The 16,695-nt window shown below is 42.7% G+C and overlaps 3 protein-coding genes across 12 annotated transcripts in view; 2 read left to right on the top strand and 1 right to left on the bottom strand.

Annotated features, from left to right (window-relative positions):
* SYNE2 (spectrin repeat containing nuclear envelope protein 2) overlaps positions 1 to 3,156 on the top strand; it is a 190,278-nt gene extending 187,122 nt beyond the window's left edge. For all 6 annotated transcript variants that reach the window (XM_049828823.1, XM_049828819.1, XM_049828822.1 and 3 more), the window contains 3 exons: positions 529 to 618; positions 821 to 867; positions 1,692 to 3,156. In XM_049828823.1, coding sequence (XP_049684780.1) covers positions 529 to 618; positions 821 to 867; positions 1,692 to 1,917 — 363 coding nt within the window. In that variant the 3' untranslated portion in view covers positions 1,918 to 3,156. The remainder of the gene's footprint in view (positions 1 to 528; positions 619 to 820; positions 868 to 1,691) is intronic.
* A 6,683-nt stretch (positions 3,157 to 9,839) lies between these two features.
* The window catches only part of ESR2 (estrogen receptor 2), a 36,587-nt gene continuing 29,731 nt past the window's right edge, over positions 9,840 to 16,695 (bottom strand). For all 5 annotated transcript variants that reach the window (XM_049828836.1, XM_049828837.1, XM_049828834.1 and 2 more), the window contains 3 exons: positions 15,205 to 15,338; positions 13,329 to 13,503; positions 9,840 to 11,297 (listed from right to left, as the gene is read on the bottom strand). In XM_049828836.1, the coding sequence (XP_049684793.1) occupies positions 11,108 to 11,297; positions 13,329 to 13,503; positions 15,205 to 15,338 (499 nt within the window). In that variant the 3' untranslated portion in view covers positions 9,840 to 11,107. The remainder of the gene's footprint in view (positions 11,298 to 13,328; positions 13,504 to 15,204; positions 15,339 to 16,695) is intronic.
* MTHFD1 (methylenetetrahydrofolate dehydrogenase, cyclohydrolase and formyltetrahydrofolate synthetase 1) overlaps positions 15,506 to 16,695 on the top strand; it is a 127,468-nt gene continuing 126,278 nt past the window's right edge. The window contains exon 1 of the mRNA XM_049828828.1: positions 15,506 to 15,511. The gene's annotated coding sequence lies outside the window, so the exon portion shown is untranslated. The remainder of the gene's footprint in view (positions 15,512 to 16,695) is intronic.

Here is a 16,695-nt window from a genome sequence, read left to right as displayed (position 1 = left end):
TTCAGCACCCCAAGGCTACTATAGTATTGGAACAGATTGCCCATAGAGGTTTTGCGGTCTCCATTTTTAAGGGGTTTGAAGAGCAGACAGGATAAAGCTTTGAGTAAGGTTTTTGGTCTGGTCTCATAGCTGACCTTGCTCTGAGCAGGAGGTTGGATGAGATGAACTTCCTGAGGTCCCTTCCGACTCGTTCTCCAATGGTCCATACCAACTATCAGGCTAGGAGTACATAATGAAACACATAGGAATTGATAGCAGTACATTGCTTATCCTGAGAGCTGTCACATAAGAGATATTTTCAAGTTAATACCTGTACGCACCTGTTCCGTCATAATTCCTTTGGGTTGTGCATAGTAAAACATTTCTGTATGTTGGAGAACTGGAGCATCTGTTTACCACTGGTTATGCACATGTAAAGAGGCAATGGGCTGTGCACCTCTGGAGAGGCAATGAAAGATGGCTCTTCGCACTTCATCTGGTCTGAGTTTGAGCATGCATTTTACAGAGGAAGGTGTGGTTCCCTTTTAGGATACCAAAACATTCCTGCTAGTTCCAGATGACTTGGACTCAGGAGATTATAATCCAGTCGCAGCAAAATCCAGCCCTGCTGTGAAGAAGGCAAGTATTTTTTCTCTAATATATTGCTGTCAGCATATAGCATATGGAAGTTCCTCACATAATGTAATCATTTTATCTTTTAGATGTGTGTACCATATTACAGAGTTTACAGCTGGACTTTAAAGTCTACAACTATCTTTTCTGTGAAAGAGAAATTCCTTGTTTCTGAAACCTGGATACTAAAAGCTGTTTCTCTCAACAGATCACCATAAGGAGAACTGCAGATGGCAGAAACAACAGCAGCACAAGGTACTATTTTATATTCGCCTGATCTCTTGAAGGATGGTGAAAACAGCAGAGGCGAGCTCAGTGCCAGCAGAAACCTGGGCAGCTGTTCCTCATAGGTTGACATACGGGTGGAGGTGATTTCTGCCTGCCTGTAGTGTCTCCTCTACCTACCAGTTCTGGGCTGCACCTTGGTGAACAGTTTCCTTTAGCACTCCTGCTCCCAACCTCTGCACTGATGTGCAACCTTGGCTTGCCTTTACTCCTGAGAAAATATTTTTTGTGCCAAATGGGGGAATATTTTAATTTTAAATCTTCCTTTAATTCCACCAGCATACCTGGAAAAAGAAACTTGCAGCTTAGAGCCACTTACTACAAACAGACCGTGAAGGACAAAGGGAGAACTTCACCCCCTGTACATTAGGACCTGTTCAAAGGAGAGATCTCAGTAATACCAAGGCCAAGAGAGCCTAATCAGTTTGAATTGGTGGCTTTCCTTTATACTTCAGCATATATTTGGAGTGGTTTGTCTCCTGGGAAAAGTTAAGTTTGCATCTGAAAATAGGGTAAAAAGGCACCAATCTAAGCTGTTACAAATAAATGTTTCTTCTTCAGAAGTAAGGACAGTAAACCCAAACCAGCAGGAGGCTTCCCACTGAGCAGTCTTGTACGCTTTCAAGTTATAGTTAAAGTGTTCAATGTGCAGTGCATTTTCCTGTAGATACCTGCATCTTGGAAGGGTAGTGTGAACCCTAGAGGGGGAGTTAAAACAACTTATTTAATTCAAACTCTAATTTAAGTGCCTTTTTTTCTCTCTTTCTCACTTTATTTTTTTGTCTCCTTTTCAGAGGTGAAAGCCATCTACAGCCTATTCAAGCAGTTCCTCGGTCTCCCTCCTTCTTTTACCGTGTATTACGAGCAGCTTTACCTCTTCAGTTGTTCTTTCTACTGCTTCTACTTCTGGCTTGCATGATTCCATCTTCTGAGGAAGACTACAGCTGTACCCAGGCAAACAACTTCGCCCGTTCTTTCTATCCCATGCTGCGTTACACCAATGGGCCTCCACCAACTTAGAAAGCAGCCCGTGAATCTTCAGTTACATCAAAACACACTCTCTGCGGTGCTTTTTTCATGCTGCTAGCATCAATCAAGCAGTGGCGTCGCATAATTAAATGCAGAAACTTTTGTGTTAGTTCCCCAAACTAGCCACTACAGTACCTTTGCATCCTACATACTGCTGCACAGGTTGCTGCTGCAGCTAGATAATGCCTCACGTTTATAGCCTCCTTTCCCTGTCGCAGGGACTGTGTTAAATTTCACATCTCAAATGTATATCTTGACAAATTTTCAGCATTTTTGTACAGAAAACAAACTTTTTCTATAGATTTTTAAACTGTAATCAACACACTTTATACTTTGATGCAATAGATACACTATTTTATAGGTGCAGTGCTTTTAAGCTTGCAAGGTGATTGAATACTGAGTTACTAGATGCAGAAACTACATCACAGTAATCTTAAACACAGCAGTCTGTCTCGGGTTAGCATGACAAACAACCAAGCATTTGAAGAGGCACTTTTTGCCTAAAATGATTACTGCACACACTTCACATTACCTGTATCTTTTGGTACTGTAGTCACTTGTGAAAACAAAAAAAATGACATCTTTGTTATTGTGTTTTATTCATCTAACACATTCAATAAAAGGATGGTCATGTGTTCTGTTTTACATATAGTGTTCTAGTGGTTAGGACTGCTGTGTTGTCTTTTTATACTACCTTTGAAATCAGAAATTGTTGCATTGCGTGGAAATGATTTATAATGCACATATTTTCTAGATGAACATGATTATGTAGACTGTCCCTGATGTATACAAATATTGTAATGACTTTTTTAATGAAAGATTTTTTCAGTTTTTAACCTGCTGAATAGTGTACAGTATCTTGGGAGAGAATTGTGCTTTTTTTATAAGCTTCATCTTTAAAATGAAACTGACACTTGGGCAATGGCTAGAGAAACACTGTGTACAGTCAGCATTGCCATTGCTTCTCGGTTGTACAGTTCAAGTGTTGTCATTAAAATTTTGCCAATGACTGCAGGGACTAATCGGTGTGTCTAGTGAGGGGGGACGGGGGGACAACCAGCTGTGTGTGCCAGTAGTGCTGACCCTTCTGCTCCTGTGTAAGTCAGCTTACTTGCATGCTAACACAACCGTGTCAGAAGAAGCATAACCACGCTCTTGCTTGTCAGAGCAAGAGATTAAAAATTCAGCAGTGGAGCCTGTGTTCGCTGGCACAGATCCTTCCCTTTGCAACTGACTGTAATTTCCCGGAGGAAGAATACAAAGTTGAACCAACTAGTGCTTATTACTAGTTTGAAATGCTGAACTATTTCACCACCCTGGAACTGATTTTTTAAACCAGGAGTTAGGGCAGTGCTGGGGGGGGAGGTGCATGACAAGGAGAGATCAGTGCGACGGGAGTGGGTTTGGTTGAACGCTGGTTGCAGTGAAAGTCACCCAGGAATTGGCCAATTTCTGTGATGCTTACCTATAGAAAACAGGATGTATGATAAGCCTGTGAGAATTCTCCCACCTTTTCTACACTTGTCACCACTGGTGGTTGCATATTCCCCATCTCCTGGTAGGGGAATTGATGAAGCAAGTTGCTTTGCGTTCTTACAAAGACAGTCCCTGTAGCAAACGAGCAGCTTTTTCCCAACCGTGGTGGTAAAAAAAGCATGGTTTATTTCCAGGTTATTAAACTTAAACTAATACTTTAACTGTGATGCAGTTAAGCTTGTAAAGTTTGCAACATGGTTTAGGAAAGTCAAAGCTAACAATTTGGCACTTTCTAGCAGTGGTACCGTACCTGTGTTTACATCCCACGCTGTGTGCTCAATTATGGGTCGAGATACACCAGGTCCATAGCGGCGTGTGTTGACCTCAGTCCCAAGAAGCGGTGCGGGGGCTCCAGCAGGCTAAAGGCACCCGGAGGCAGCAGCGCTTCCAGACCTGGCAGCTTTCACAGCCCGTCAGCCAGCACGCTGCTCTGCGTAGCTGTGTGTGTGGAGCCAGACTTGTGCTCAGCTACCGATTTCACAGCTCCAGCTCTCACCGTAGTGCAGTATCCAGAGATAGAGGATGGATCCTCCCCACCCCTCGGTGCACACAGGCACAGGCTCTCCCCTCTCCTTCTGCCATCTTGTATTTTGAGAGCAATTACTTTCAAATGGAGCTCATTGAAGTTTCTCTCTCTGTAGAAGTCAGCCAACTCTACCCATTATTTCATTGCCAGGTTGTCACAAATGCCCATGCAAACCTTCCTGCCAAGAACTAATAGTCAGTTGCTGACATGATATTCAGTTCTTCTGCCATTAAAGAACCTATGCAGGGGAAAAAAGTTTTGAACGATGTTAAAAGGTCTAAAGACAATTTCATAGCCTGCAATTTCCTTTCATTATGTACAGTTATATCAAATTGTTGAGCTGATGTAATACATAAAATGAGGAGCTTTCATGAAATTATCTCAAAATGTCACACACAAGAAAAAAAGTCTAGGAAAATAACTTAAATGTTTTTTCCCCAAACCTATTTTAAATAGTTTTACTTCCAGTTGATTATGACCACTGCACTGTAGGCTGACACTGAAGTCTGCTTCAAACAAGTTATTATATGTGCCCACGGATTCCTTAGCATCCTCTACGCTCCTCTCACTCAGGACAGGGTTGTTAGTGTTCAATGAAGGGCAGAAGAAAAAAAGATTAAAAAAAAAAGGGCAAGATCAATAGCAAGAACAAGCACGCATGTGCGCACTTTTGCACGGGCATTTGTCCATAGGAGTGAAACCAGGCCAAAACTAGTCTTGAGTTGGAAGTCTGATTTCTTTGGCAGGGAGATGAGACCTCAATCTGTTTTCAGGTAGACCTACTCCCCCCTCCCCACCAAAAAGTCAACAATAATTCTGCCAGCACGGGACACACAGAACTGTGTGTTTGTTATGACTTGTGTCGTCGTCCGTCCCCGCCCCCCCCCCAAAAGTTAAATGTGCCCTTAACCACTAGAGCACAACCTGCGTCTTCTGTAGTCCCTTGGTGCTGGGAAACATCCTGAGAACCCGAGTACCTGACAAAGTAAATCAACCTACAGCTGGTGGAGTGACTGTGGTGGTACAGATGAGACCCCCGATCATGCACCTTACACACTCGTGAAACAAGGCTGAGCTCACCTACAGGAAAGAAGTGAACAAAAAGCTGTATATTTAGTTTTCATGAGACCTGTTTATGCAGCCACAAGAATCTATAACTGAATGAAACACACATCAGTAGACAAATACTGTAAGTTCACCGAACTGAAGAGCAGCTGAGAGAAGGGGAGGAGATGGGGGGGGTTCACCTTAGTATAACATACACAGAGCACTTTAAAAGGCACCAATGTCATGAACTACTCTCCATTACAAATTTGCAGTGAGGGTGAAAAGTTGAAACTAAAGCCACATATAAAATAGGACTTGGGATGGAAAATTCTGGGGAAACTGGACATAGTAGGCCCTGCTAATTGCTATGCCAGCTCCTTAGTTACATGACATCCTGATGAGGGAAGAAGGTTTTTGTTGAGGCAGTAGCAGCTGAAGTTGGCATTTTTATGGTATAGCAATCTTGTTTTCCTCATGCACTTAAATTGAAATCGCTGATACTCAACAATGCGTGAGGATGTAAAGATAGAAGGAGTTAAAAAATATCCAGCTCATAAATAAAATGAAGTCTTACCTATGAAACAGTGTGCCATGTAACTCAGCACACTTCAGTTCAGTAGAAAAACACTGTGAAAAATGACTAATATTAATTTTCCATACTTTAAGCAATCCACTTGCTTTTCATATTCCCATTCACAACACTGTCCTTGGTACTGGTTTAGGCACTGGGTCAGCACAACAAACGACCACATCCTTAACTGCTTTTCTGAATCATTATCTGGCAGGAGATAAATCACATCAAACAATTTCTTCTGAGACAAATGGTGATGATAGCAAAGGCGTTTCCATGACTTCCAGCTCTGAGCGTATGGAGGGATCACAGGACCACGGCCTGTTCAAAGAAGTGGTGCAGCCTACAGCCGGGCTGAGACTAAAAGCAGCTGTAACAGCGGTGCCTGTCCCTGGCAGCCAGGAACGGTGGGGTCATAAGGTACTCTGCCATCCAAAGAACTGGACAATATATTGATACATATATTGAATATATATATATGATCAGTATTCAGCCCTGTAAAACAGTAATTCCTGTGACACGCCCTTAGGCTGTGCTCACTTTAAGGCGCCTCAGGCAAAGCCGGGCCAACCCATACTTTGTTTTTAACTTTAGCTCTTGGGTAAGAGCAATTTGTCTCCCATGGGCACTTATCTTGGTGGGGAAGAGCAGGGAAGGGAGAGAGAGTGCCATCTAGCTCTGCCATGTGCTCGCTGTGCTAAAATTTGAAATAGACCCGTAATTACAACTGCATTTCTAATATATGTGGGTTAAAGCACAGCTTAGGATAGAGCAGCTATTTCATCAGTGCAGAACTATTTTCTATTATTCCGACAAAGAAACAACCTTGGATGCACAAAAGTAGGCTTTCTGGGCCAGCTTTTCAAAATCATTTGGGTCCAGCTTAATGGGAAAAGCTCGGGCTTGCTTTCTGTATCGTTAGGCTCCAAAGCCATCAGGAGCACCTGGCGACAGCAGCAGCATCGTCGTGCCTTTCAAGACACCAGTCATGGCCACAGCCGTTGGCAATACTCGGCACGCTCAGGCCGAGCTTCCACATGAAATTTTTGTGCCAATTTATACATGTGTATTTTGAACCTTCTGCAAGCAATTCTAAATTACATTTGCAGGCCCTGACCCTGGGGGGGGGGACTTCAACCCCCCAGACAACTGCTGGAAAAGTGGCCCAGCAAACTGCAAGCAGTCTGGGCAACTACTGGAGTGCACTGAGGACAACTTCCCAGTACAGGTGATGGCGAGCCCGACCAGAGGAGAGGCACTGCTGGACCTGTTGCTCACTAATGCAGAAGAAATTACTGGAGAGGTTAAGGCTGGAGACAGCCTGGGCTGCAGTGATCATGCCCTGGTGGAATTCTCAGTCTTGAGGGGTAAAGAGTAGAGTCGGGACCCTAAACCTCAGGAAGGCAAACTTACGGCTGTTTAGGGTGCTAGTGCGTGGGATCTCTTGGGAAACTGCCCTCAGAGGCAAAGGAGCAAACGAGAGCTGGGAGATATTTAAAGACATTTTTCTCAGGGTGCAAGAGCTCTCAATCCCAATGTGCAAGAAGCTGGGCAGGGGAGGCAGGAGGCCAGCTTGGTTAAGTCAAGACCTCTTAGCCAAACTAAAACACAAAACCAAAATGCATAGGCAGTGGAGGCAGGGATATACCTCCTGGGGAGATTATAGGGATATGGCTGGTGAGTGCAGAGAGGGGATCAGGAAAGCCAAGGCTCAGCTGGAGCTGAACTTGTCTAGCGACATGAAAAACAACAAGAAGGGTTTCTTCAGGCACATCTCACAACAAAGGAAGATGGAAGAAACTGTACCTCCCCTGATGGCTACAGCTACCATGGAGGAGGCTCAGGTACACCACAACTTGTTTGCCTCGATCTTCACCAGCAAGTGCTCCAGCCACGCTGCCCAATTCCCAGAATCCAAAGGCAGGGACTGGGAGAACAAAGAACCGCCCACTCTAGGAGAAGATCAGGTTCGAAACCAGCTAAGGAACCTGAAGGTGCAGCCTTCCAGCCGAAATACTCTGTGATTCTGTGATAAAGTCCAAACAAGACAAAAAATCTTACCTCGGAAGAGTCTGATCGCTGTTGACAGCTCAAATAGGACCAAGAGGCAACTTTCTGGGGGCTCACTGCATTTTTTGGCTCTGTTAAACCACTCTAATGATGCAAGTACAGCAGATGTCTTCCATACTCCACAGGCCATCAGCAGGAAAAGAAAAAGTTCCAGCACTTGAAAGGATGCTCTCCTTTCATCACAATGATCCCTGTATAGATCTATCATTCAGTCAGTAAGGAATTAACATTATTATTATGGAAATATGTATATTTATTGGAAAAAAACCCAAAACTCTAAGTGCTACCTGTCTTAGTTTGCTACAGATTTAATAGGAGGACCCAGCCTGTCTCAAGGGAGGAGGTTCCAACACATTTTTTTCCCCATATTCTCCTCTCTGACTGGCAATGTGACAGCACTAAAAATGGGCAATTTGCAAGAAGATGGAAGTGTGGAAAAGGTCTCACGTTCCTGGAGACAAAGCACTTCACCTGTCTGAAATGCTCTAAGACTTGCCACATTTCTTTTAAAAAAAAAGATTTAAAAATCAAGGCTGTTTTACCATTTGGTTCTAGTTCCAGACTTGATAAGAACCTCAGCATGTTTTTAACAGCATGCATAAGGAAAAGTTTCAGCTTTTTCTTTTTTTTTTTTTTTTTTTTTTTTTTTAAAATCCACAGCAACTGGCACTCCTTCATGAACCAAGTTTGCTTACCTCTGTGACCATCCCAGAATGGCAGCATAATTTCATGAAGCAGAAACAGCCACCTCTGGCTAGGTCCCGGCTCAGCAGCAGAAGCTGATGTAGAGCAGAGCAGTGAAGGAAAAAAGAAACAATTCCCCGCTCTCCTCCTCTCGTCATAGCCCTCGCAGTTCCTCAGCACTCAATTCATTCATGCTGAAGCTGCAAAAGCCGGGGGCCCAATATCTAAATGGAAAAGCGGCATGGCAGCTCTGCTCAGGCCTGCTCCACACCAGGAATGCAGCCTCCGAGAGAGTCTGTGGGACACAGGCCCACGATAAACCCAGCACCTCTCTCAAGAGACCAAGGTACCCTTGTTCAGTCATTTTGTCACACAGCTCCCTGTTTATAAGCTGTGCTGGTTTAGAGAGGTGCACCTTCTCCTGATCCAAATACAAACACAGCTACGTTAATCCAGAGAGTCGACAGCTATTGGCTTTTGCCCATTTTAAAACACTAGTAGTAACTTTTAATAAAATTGTGTTCAACAAGACAAAAAGTATCTGTTAAAATCACATCATTTTCCTATTTGCACTCTGCTAGTAACAGCATATATGAATCACAACACATGGCACAAATCTGCAGCATCACCCTTTTACAGAGTTAATCCAGAGCAAATTTCCATTTCAAAGTTAATTTTACAATTTATACCCACTCTTTCCCATTTTCTTTTTAAGAGGTTTGTTTCAAGATTGCACATAAATTCAGCACTTCTAAAGCAAAACAAACAAACAAAAAAATCACTTAAACATTTCTTTGAAAAACTATATTAAACAAAAAGATTACACAGGATAAGGAAAATCGGAGAAAGACTAATACAGCAGGCACTGAAGCCAGAGTGTGATCAAGCCCAAGAAACACTGGAACACATCTGTTTCACAGCAGAACTTCCCTCAGAATGAAAGTACCAATGAATGCCAGACTGTATTCACATTTTTTCCCTTTTTTGTAGTAAATATTACACTTATTTAGAAGGGCACTGCTATATTACAGTTTCTTAAAAACAATGAAAAGGTAGCTAGTAAAAATTTAGACCATCAGCAGCATCTGGTAAAGTACAAGATCAAAACAAGACAATAGATTTGTGTAACTCACTGAAAACTCTTTATGCCCCTCCTATAAAAATATTGTCCTTGGCTTTAAAAAACCCACCAAGATCAAAGGTTTGACTAATATTCAAAGTATGCAAATGGCATACTAATCTAAGTTCCTAATCCAAAAGATTTATAGGCTCAAAATAGACTTTTGGTGTGATCCCAATTTCATGTCACCATACCCGAAATGCCCAGAACATGCATGTACTATACTTAAACATATCCATTTAAGGGATTGCAATTCTAGCTCACTCCAAAATGCAATATTGGCAGTTCCCAGAATGAATGATGCCATCCTGCTCTTCACTGAGGTCATCGGCCAGGCTATTATTTCCTCTGTTTTTTTTTCTCAGCGCAGCTTTAACTCATGCAGAAATCAGCACAACAGCGGGGTTTAACCCGCATCGTCAGTGAAATTCAAACAAGTCATCACACTTGCAAAGCAAAGGAAGCGCCAGAACCATCATCCCCCCGCTCTTTGAGGGATCTGGTACAAGATAGGAAAACCACAGCACAAGGTACCATGCACTTTGAAAACAAGCAAGCAGCAAACCTGAGGGCAGCAGGCAAAAGCAGGTCCCAGCTTAGGTTCCCGTCCCCTGCCTCACCCCCTGCAAGACGGCTGCAAGAGCTTTCGGGCAGGCAGGACATAATTCCACAAGCAAGTCAAAAGGGAAGGGAAGATGGTTTGTTTCTAGCTGATTTCACAACCCCTGATTAGCAGATCATATACAGATGCAAACAGTTAATATTCACAAAGCGATCTCTTGTACCTAAATATTATAATAGATTTAACATCATTAATAAATATATAAAATAACATGTTAATCTCACAGACAAAACGCGCTTCAAAGGTCAGCAATGACAGAAATATCCAGGCAATTTGGGCATTGTTTAAAGCACTGAAAAATTATGCACAGATAATAAGGTGAGTGTTAAGACCAGGCTCACAAAATATAAACTTAAGCTTGATTTAACATTTCTGAAGAGGCTCTGAACTGGCCCTAGAAGCTATTCAGAATGGCCTTCAAATGAAGGCCCTTGCAGCCATTGCATATTTAAGAATAGAATAAACTCCTTTATACTGCACTTTAGATCAGCTGCAAAGCAGGTATTCCCCAGGGACTAGCACACACCAGTAAGCGGATCTGTCCCAAACAATGCAGCTCTTCATTTCATACAATCTCACACTGAAAAAGGAGATTGTCTAGTCAGCACTTAGAAGCCTTGGTCTGGGAGACGGACACCTAGGTGCTCACTCCTAGCCCTGACACAGAACTTCTTCTGTCATCTTAAACCAGTCCCTTTGTCCCTCTGTCTCAGTTCACCTGCCTCTGAAAAGGAGAGGCAGGAATTCCCTGTCTCGCAGTACTGTTCTGAGGCTTAATTTCATAAGGTGCTTTTGAAGAGTCTCAGAAAAGACACTATAAAAGTGCAGCCATTATAATGTCAGAAACACGGACAGAGGTGTGCGTCCCACAGGCCTTTCCCGAGATACCAACGTGCAAATCTAGAAGAGATGAGGACTCGCACTAGGTCACACTTCAGCAGTCCCGTCACAGGAGTTTTCTCCCATAGCTTTGAACAAACTTCACATTTCCAGGTTTCGACAGAATTACTGGGCTGCCCCGTTTTGCAGACTGTCCCCAGTCTCCATTTGTTCTAACGGGCCAAATTCGGGATGTGTGACTGGGGGCTTCCTTTGCCCTCGGAGAGTGTGCGCATTCAACATCTCCAGCAGCAAGTCATACACTGGGACCACGTTTTTACACTTCATGCTGAGGAGATGCTCCATTCCCTTGTTACTGTGAAGGAAAACAGAAAATAAGTCAGCTCTTTGGGTCCAGCAATGCAGAGAAGGAAAACACGCTCGTGGCTTCAAGAAAGTCCTTTTTTTTTATTAGGGGTTAAGAGGATTTAGCTGCTATAGTCCCCGAGATCACTTACCACTATCAACAGTAACAACATCCCAATACTTTAACGCTGAGTGTTTTATTATTTAGAGAACCAAGGTTTGTTTTACCCCACACAAACTGACTTCAGGAAATAATGCAGATTTACCAACCCTATTGAAATCAAAGAGAAAACCTCTCTGAGGCTGTAAACATGGGAGGCCCACAAGCTGCAGCTTTATACAAAAGGGGAATTTGCAATGTGTAGCTCTAGTGACTACCTGCCTCTCCTGCCTGGTTGATGGCCCTTCTTGGTAGGAGGACCAAACTAACCTGGCTAACTTCAAGCAGACTGTTTCCTCTCTGCATGTCCAGTGTCAGATCTTGCAGAAGGCTACAGGCTTTAAAAGTAATGTTTTTGTTATGCAGTAAGATACAATGACACCTTGTTAGCTTGAATGCTTTGTGCCTGTATCATGATTTGGATTAATGGGAGATGACTGTTGCCTTTGCAATTGCACATACATATACTTCAGATGCATTTAAGGTTTTGAGGTTGAAATCTAAGCGCACTTGCTCAACACCAGATTTATCACAGTGGAAATAGCAGCAGACAGCCAGCACGTAGCTGGCTTGGTGGATTGGATAGGGAGGGGGGGCAATTCTTCCATGAAACTGAGGTTCTGCTACAATTCAAGAGTTATAAATAGGTTAATGGCACAGAAGAAACTACAGCCCCCCCCCCTACACCCAGCTCTTGAGAGTCCTGCATCATTTGGTAATTAAGGCTGAGAGCATCAAGTATTTCCAGAACAAAGTATAATTGACTGACCAGTGCTAAGCAACGTAAGGGGGAAAGGTCACAAGTAGCCACCAGACTTTGCCTGAGGCAGGCACAGCATAAAACCTCCTGTTTTAATAAGAAAATATAAAAATTTTGCAAAGATTCACAATGTTTATTCATGCCATGCCAGAACAAGAGCTCCTGCGATGCGGAGTCACACCACAGTGGGCAACCCGGGTGACAGCAGTGCATCAGAGCCAGGAGTCAGGTTCAGCTCTGGCTGGTCCTGTAGCTTCTGTAGGGCTGGCTCTCAAACTCACCCCCAGTTCACAAACTGGCTGTTAAAAGCTGCCTTTCGGCACCGTCAGGTCCCTGCTGCTGCCACCCGCTCTCCCAGGAAGCTGGTTGCAAAGGTGGCTGTCCCTCTTCCAGTGTCCCTACACAAAGTCACATATGCCCGTCTCTCCTTTGCATATTCCAGCCCGGTCCCAGGACTGTCTTCATAGCTTGTCTCTGGGTAATAATTTAAAATGACAAACAGCCTGAAAATTAAAGCATCTGTTTGTAGGGCCCTGCATTTGAGTCTGCTGTACTGCAAGCAAAGATGAGCAGCTCAAGAAGGTTTGGGAACCAGCAGGGAACAGAGGAGCTGCTTCCCATGGGGAAAGCAGGAGTGTGGCACTGCTGTAGCATGAGTCACTTGGCAAAAATGCTGTGGTTCTGAATAAAAAGACAGCAAATTTGGCCTGGGACAAACATGGCACCCAAAGTACACTTTGCTCCACCAAAACCCGCACTGCAGATCAATTTTGAAAGAGACTTTTATTTTGGACAGAAGAGTGTTGATGGGTGGGCGGTAATTTTTTTTTGAACGGCTGAATTTGTGTTATTCTTGTTAAACATTTCAGGCAGACGCATAATGGACAATTTAATGTAATACAATTAAGACAGCATTTTAATATCAACACGATGTTTTTAAGTGCCAGCAAGCGCTTGAGTATATTGCCTATTTAGTTGTGCTGGGAAGGAAATCCTCACAATGAACAGAGATGAAGAGCAGTACCAGGATTCCCTCAGGAGTGCTCCGGAGTTCAAGCCTTGCTTTGTTGCTCTAATAAACACTAACACCTTACGCGTTACACGCATTCTGTAAAATTTACCTTGCGTGTCTGATGTGAGAGAGGAGCATCAACAAATTGGCCAGACGAGTTGTCTGCTGCTGCGAGGGGATTCCGCTCTTTGCAATAACCCACACCAAAGCATCGGTGACTACATTAAGCAGGTGATGCAGCTTCCTGTTGCTTTCAGGTTCTTCTGCTGACAAGGGAAACATGCCTAACCAAGAGAAGAGAAGGAATTACTTCCTACTCACGAGGAAGAAAAAAAAGCTACGACTGTAGATTTTTTTCTGATGTAATATTTCAACAGGATTAAGGAAGATACATCACCTAACACCCCACCTTAAGACCGTACAAACGATGCTCCATGTGCCACACCAAACTCTGACTTATATTCCTTTGCCAAAATTTGATGGCCACATTATTTGCAAACTGAGTAACTCTCCCAAATCTTCCCAAGACAATGTGTTGAACATAGACCCTTCAGTCCAGAGAATGGACATGCTCTCCATTCTCCAGGGATTTTTTTCCTTTGAATCACTCTGTACCTTGTAGTTTTGTAACTATTATGAATTATAGCATTATGCTTGCTCTAATCCCTTCTTGCTGAAAGAAGCTTTTTTCTCTGAGTATATCCTAGGGAGGGAGGAGAACATGGTGAGAGATGCTGCTCGTAGAACCAGCCTGCCGCAGTGTCCCTAACAGCTCACTAAGGATGTCATAATATAGCACTTGTCTACAGTGAGAAACCTTAAAAGTCAGCAAAAGCAAAAAGAGGGGATTGGGGATATGAAGAGGGAAGAGAAGAAATCATCACTAGGAAGGTCTGGAAACACACAATAACATTATTTATAGAGCAGAAGAGACCTGGGCCAACAAAAAAAAAAAATCCTCCCAAAGATACTTATGGAAGGACAAAGCTCCAGAACGCCTTGAAAATTAGGAGTAAAAGAGTAACTTTGACAAGAAAGGAGGGCAGGGAGAGGTGAAAGGAGAGGGTTTTTGAGATGTGAGGCTCTGAAGAAAATATGGCTGATGAACATGTTTTTTGGGGGGGGGGCTGGTTGGTTGGTTGTTCTGGGTTTTGTTTGGTTGGCTTTTGTTGGTTTTTTTTCAGAAAAAAGAACAGCTTTCATTGTCTGTTGAAAGCATGGTATCCATCTATAAACAAGTGGGATAACAGCTGAACTATTCCCCTTCAGAACTGGGCTGAGAATTAAGTAGCAGCTCCTTGCTGAAAACAGTAGATGTAAGTAGTTAGCTGTTATTTTGTTGCTGGATGTTTTTAACAAAGTTAATTACAAAATGTTCTGGGGAATAAAATTATTTTACTGCAGACTACCCTAAACCAGCAAAACACACACTCCTATTTGCCTTTCGTAAAAGGCTGCAAAGCAAAGCTCCTATCCTGAAATTAATCTTGCAGAACTGTTGAGTACTTTCAATCATTTCTACCAATTAATTATCATTAAATAGGAACATTTAAGCCCACTTAATCATCACTCACTTGGTTAAGTAACTAGTTTTACTAGTTACTTAAGAACTAAGTACAAGTCTGTAGAACTGCACAGCAACCTTACACATGACCAGGATCCACAGAGATACGAGCAAAAGTTCTCATTGAAAAGGACATACCCACAGTCTGGGCCATGAGCCCCACTTTGTGAGAAGCTTTCAGACTTTGGGTCTTTCATGCAGTTCTTACAACAGGAGCTAGATCCTAAATCCAGCAAATGATACAGCTCAAGAAGTTTCTTGAGCAAAAATCCTTACAATCTGACAGAAGTCCTTTCTTAGTGTTCTCTTTCAACGGCTTTATCTCATTTGACATTTATGCCATTTTTAGAGGCTGATTTCCCAGCCACCCTCAAAATAAAAAGTACGATTTGGTGAGTGTCAGAGTCAACCACATACTCACTCGAATTGAGGAGGATCATTGCCTTGACACACAGATACTCCTTGTGCTGCAGTTTCAGCTCACGGAACCTGGACGTCATGGCCAGGAGCATATCAAAGATCTCCAAAATTCCCTCTACGCATTTCCCCTCATCCCTATGGAAACACATTTAAAATGTTACTGAAAAAGTAGAATTAAGGAACTCTGACTCAGCTAGATAAAAGTCAAAGCACAAAGGACGCTGCAAAAGGCCTATCCATCTCATCCCTGGGAGAATTCAAAAGGTACTATCATGAAATCTAAATTGAAAATTACATTGGTATAAAAGGTCAGCACCTCTAAGAAACTGATTTTCTCTTTAAAGCGCATGCAGGATTGACTGCAGGTAAGTATGACCAAATTTCTGTAAGAGGCTTTAATGTCGCACCCAGTATAATTCTGGATAATCAGTTTGAAACTGTAGTGCAGGGCACAGTACCACCTTGAATCATCTTCCAGATTTGTTTCACAAGGAGTTAATACCATAACCGGTGACACCACTATTTGTACCTGACAGACGCCTCAGGACTTGGTGAATAAGAAAGACCCCCTAAAATAAGTTTCTTGGAACAATAAGACATTTTTAAAGATAAAACAACCTCTCTCCCCATTCCCCAGCACCTTTTTCTATGAAGGTGTTTAAAAGTAAATAGATTTTTTGGGTTTTGGTGGTTTTGTGATTTGGTTATTTTTATGTTTGCAAGTGTTTACTGAATGCAACTTTCTCCATTTTGGATATTAGAAATGGTCCCGTCCTCTCATCTAAAAACCCCCAAACAACCCTAAGCCATTCCAATGGGTTTAAAATTAAGCAGCAGCAAATTTCAATCCACTGAAGTTACAGTTGCTTGGTTTTGGTTAGGGTTTTTTCACATGTACTGGACTTAAAAAAGTCATTAAGGTCTATGACACAGCATTCAAAGAGATGCTTTTTATACTGTCTGTAATATAAGCTTTTTTTCCTCTGTAATGTTGTTAAGATGAGACAGACTTAAGCACAGCAGTGCAGGAGAATCAAAGAACTTCACTCCTCTGCTGGATCCCTAAGAGAAGAGAGCTGAGCCTTCAGGCTGCGAGGCAGTCACAGGCAGATAACACCAACCAGGTGCAGCAAGTACTGCCTACAGAAAGGCAGCTGCCTGAATATTGCCCAGTTTCCCGTGTTCCTCATAGCAAAGGAGAATTTTAAGCTTTGGAGAACGACAGGCAGCTGCCAGTTTCAAAACAAAGACACAAGCATCGGAGGAGTACTTGTCTACAAAGATTATGTAGGGTCTGCATCTGAAGTTCAGCTAAGATAAAAACAATCAAGTTACAGACCAGTTTCATATACTCTTCTCTTAAAAAAAAATAAAATTACAGCATGCCCAGATACTTGCTAGCTCCTACTCTGCTGTGTCTTGTGGAGATGAAGGAATGCATCAAATAAGCTCACTCTATTCAGCACATATTAGCTCTCTAGGAACTAAATGT

Source organism: Accipiter gentilis, chromosome 25, assembly GCF_929443795.1.
Source record: "Accipiter gentilis chromosome 25, bAccGen1.1, whole genome shotgun sequence".
In the NCBI taxonomy this organism is placed as follows: domain Eukaryota; kingdom Metazoa; phylum Chordata; class Aves; order Accipitriformes; family Accipitridae; genus Astur; species Astur gentilis.
Note: the sequence above shows the minus strand (reverse complement) of the source record. Positions and strands in the feature narration are given on the sequence as shown.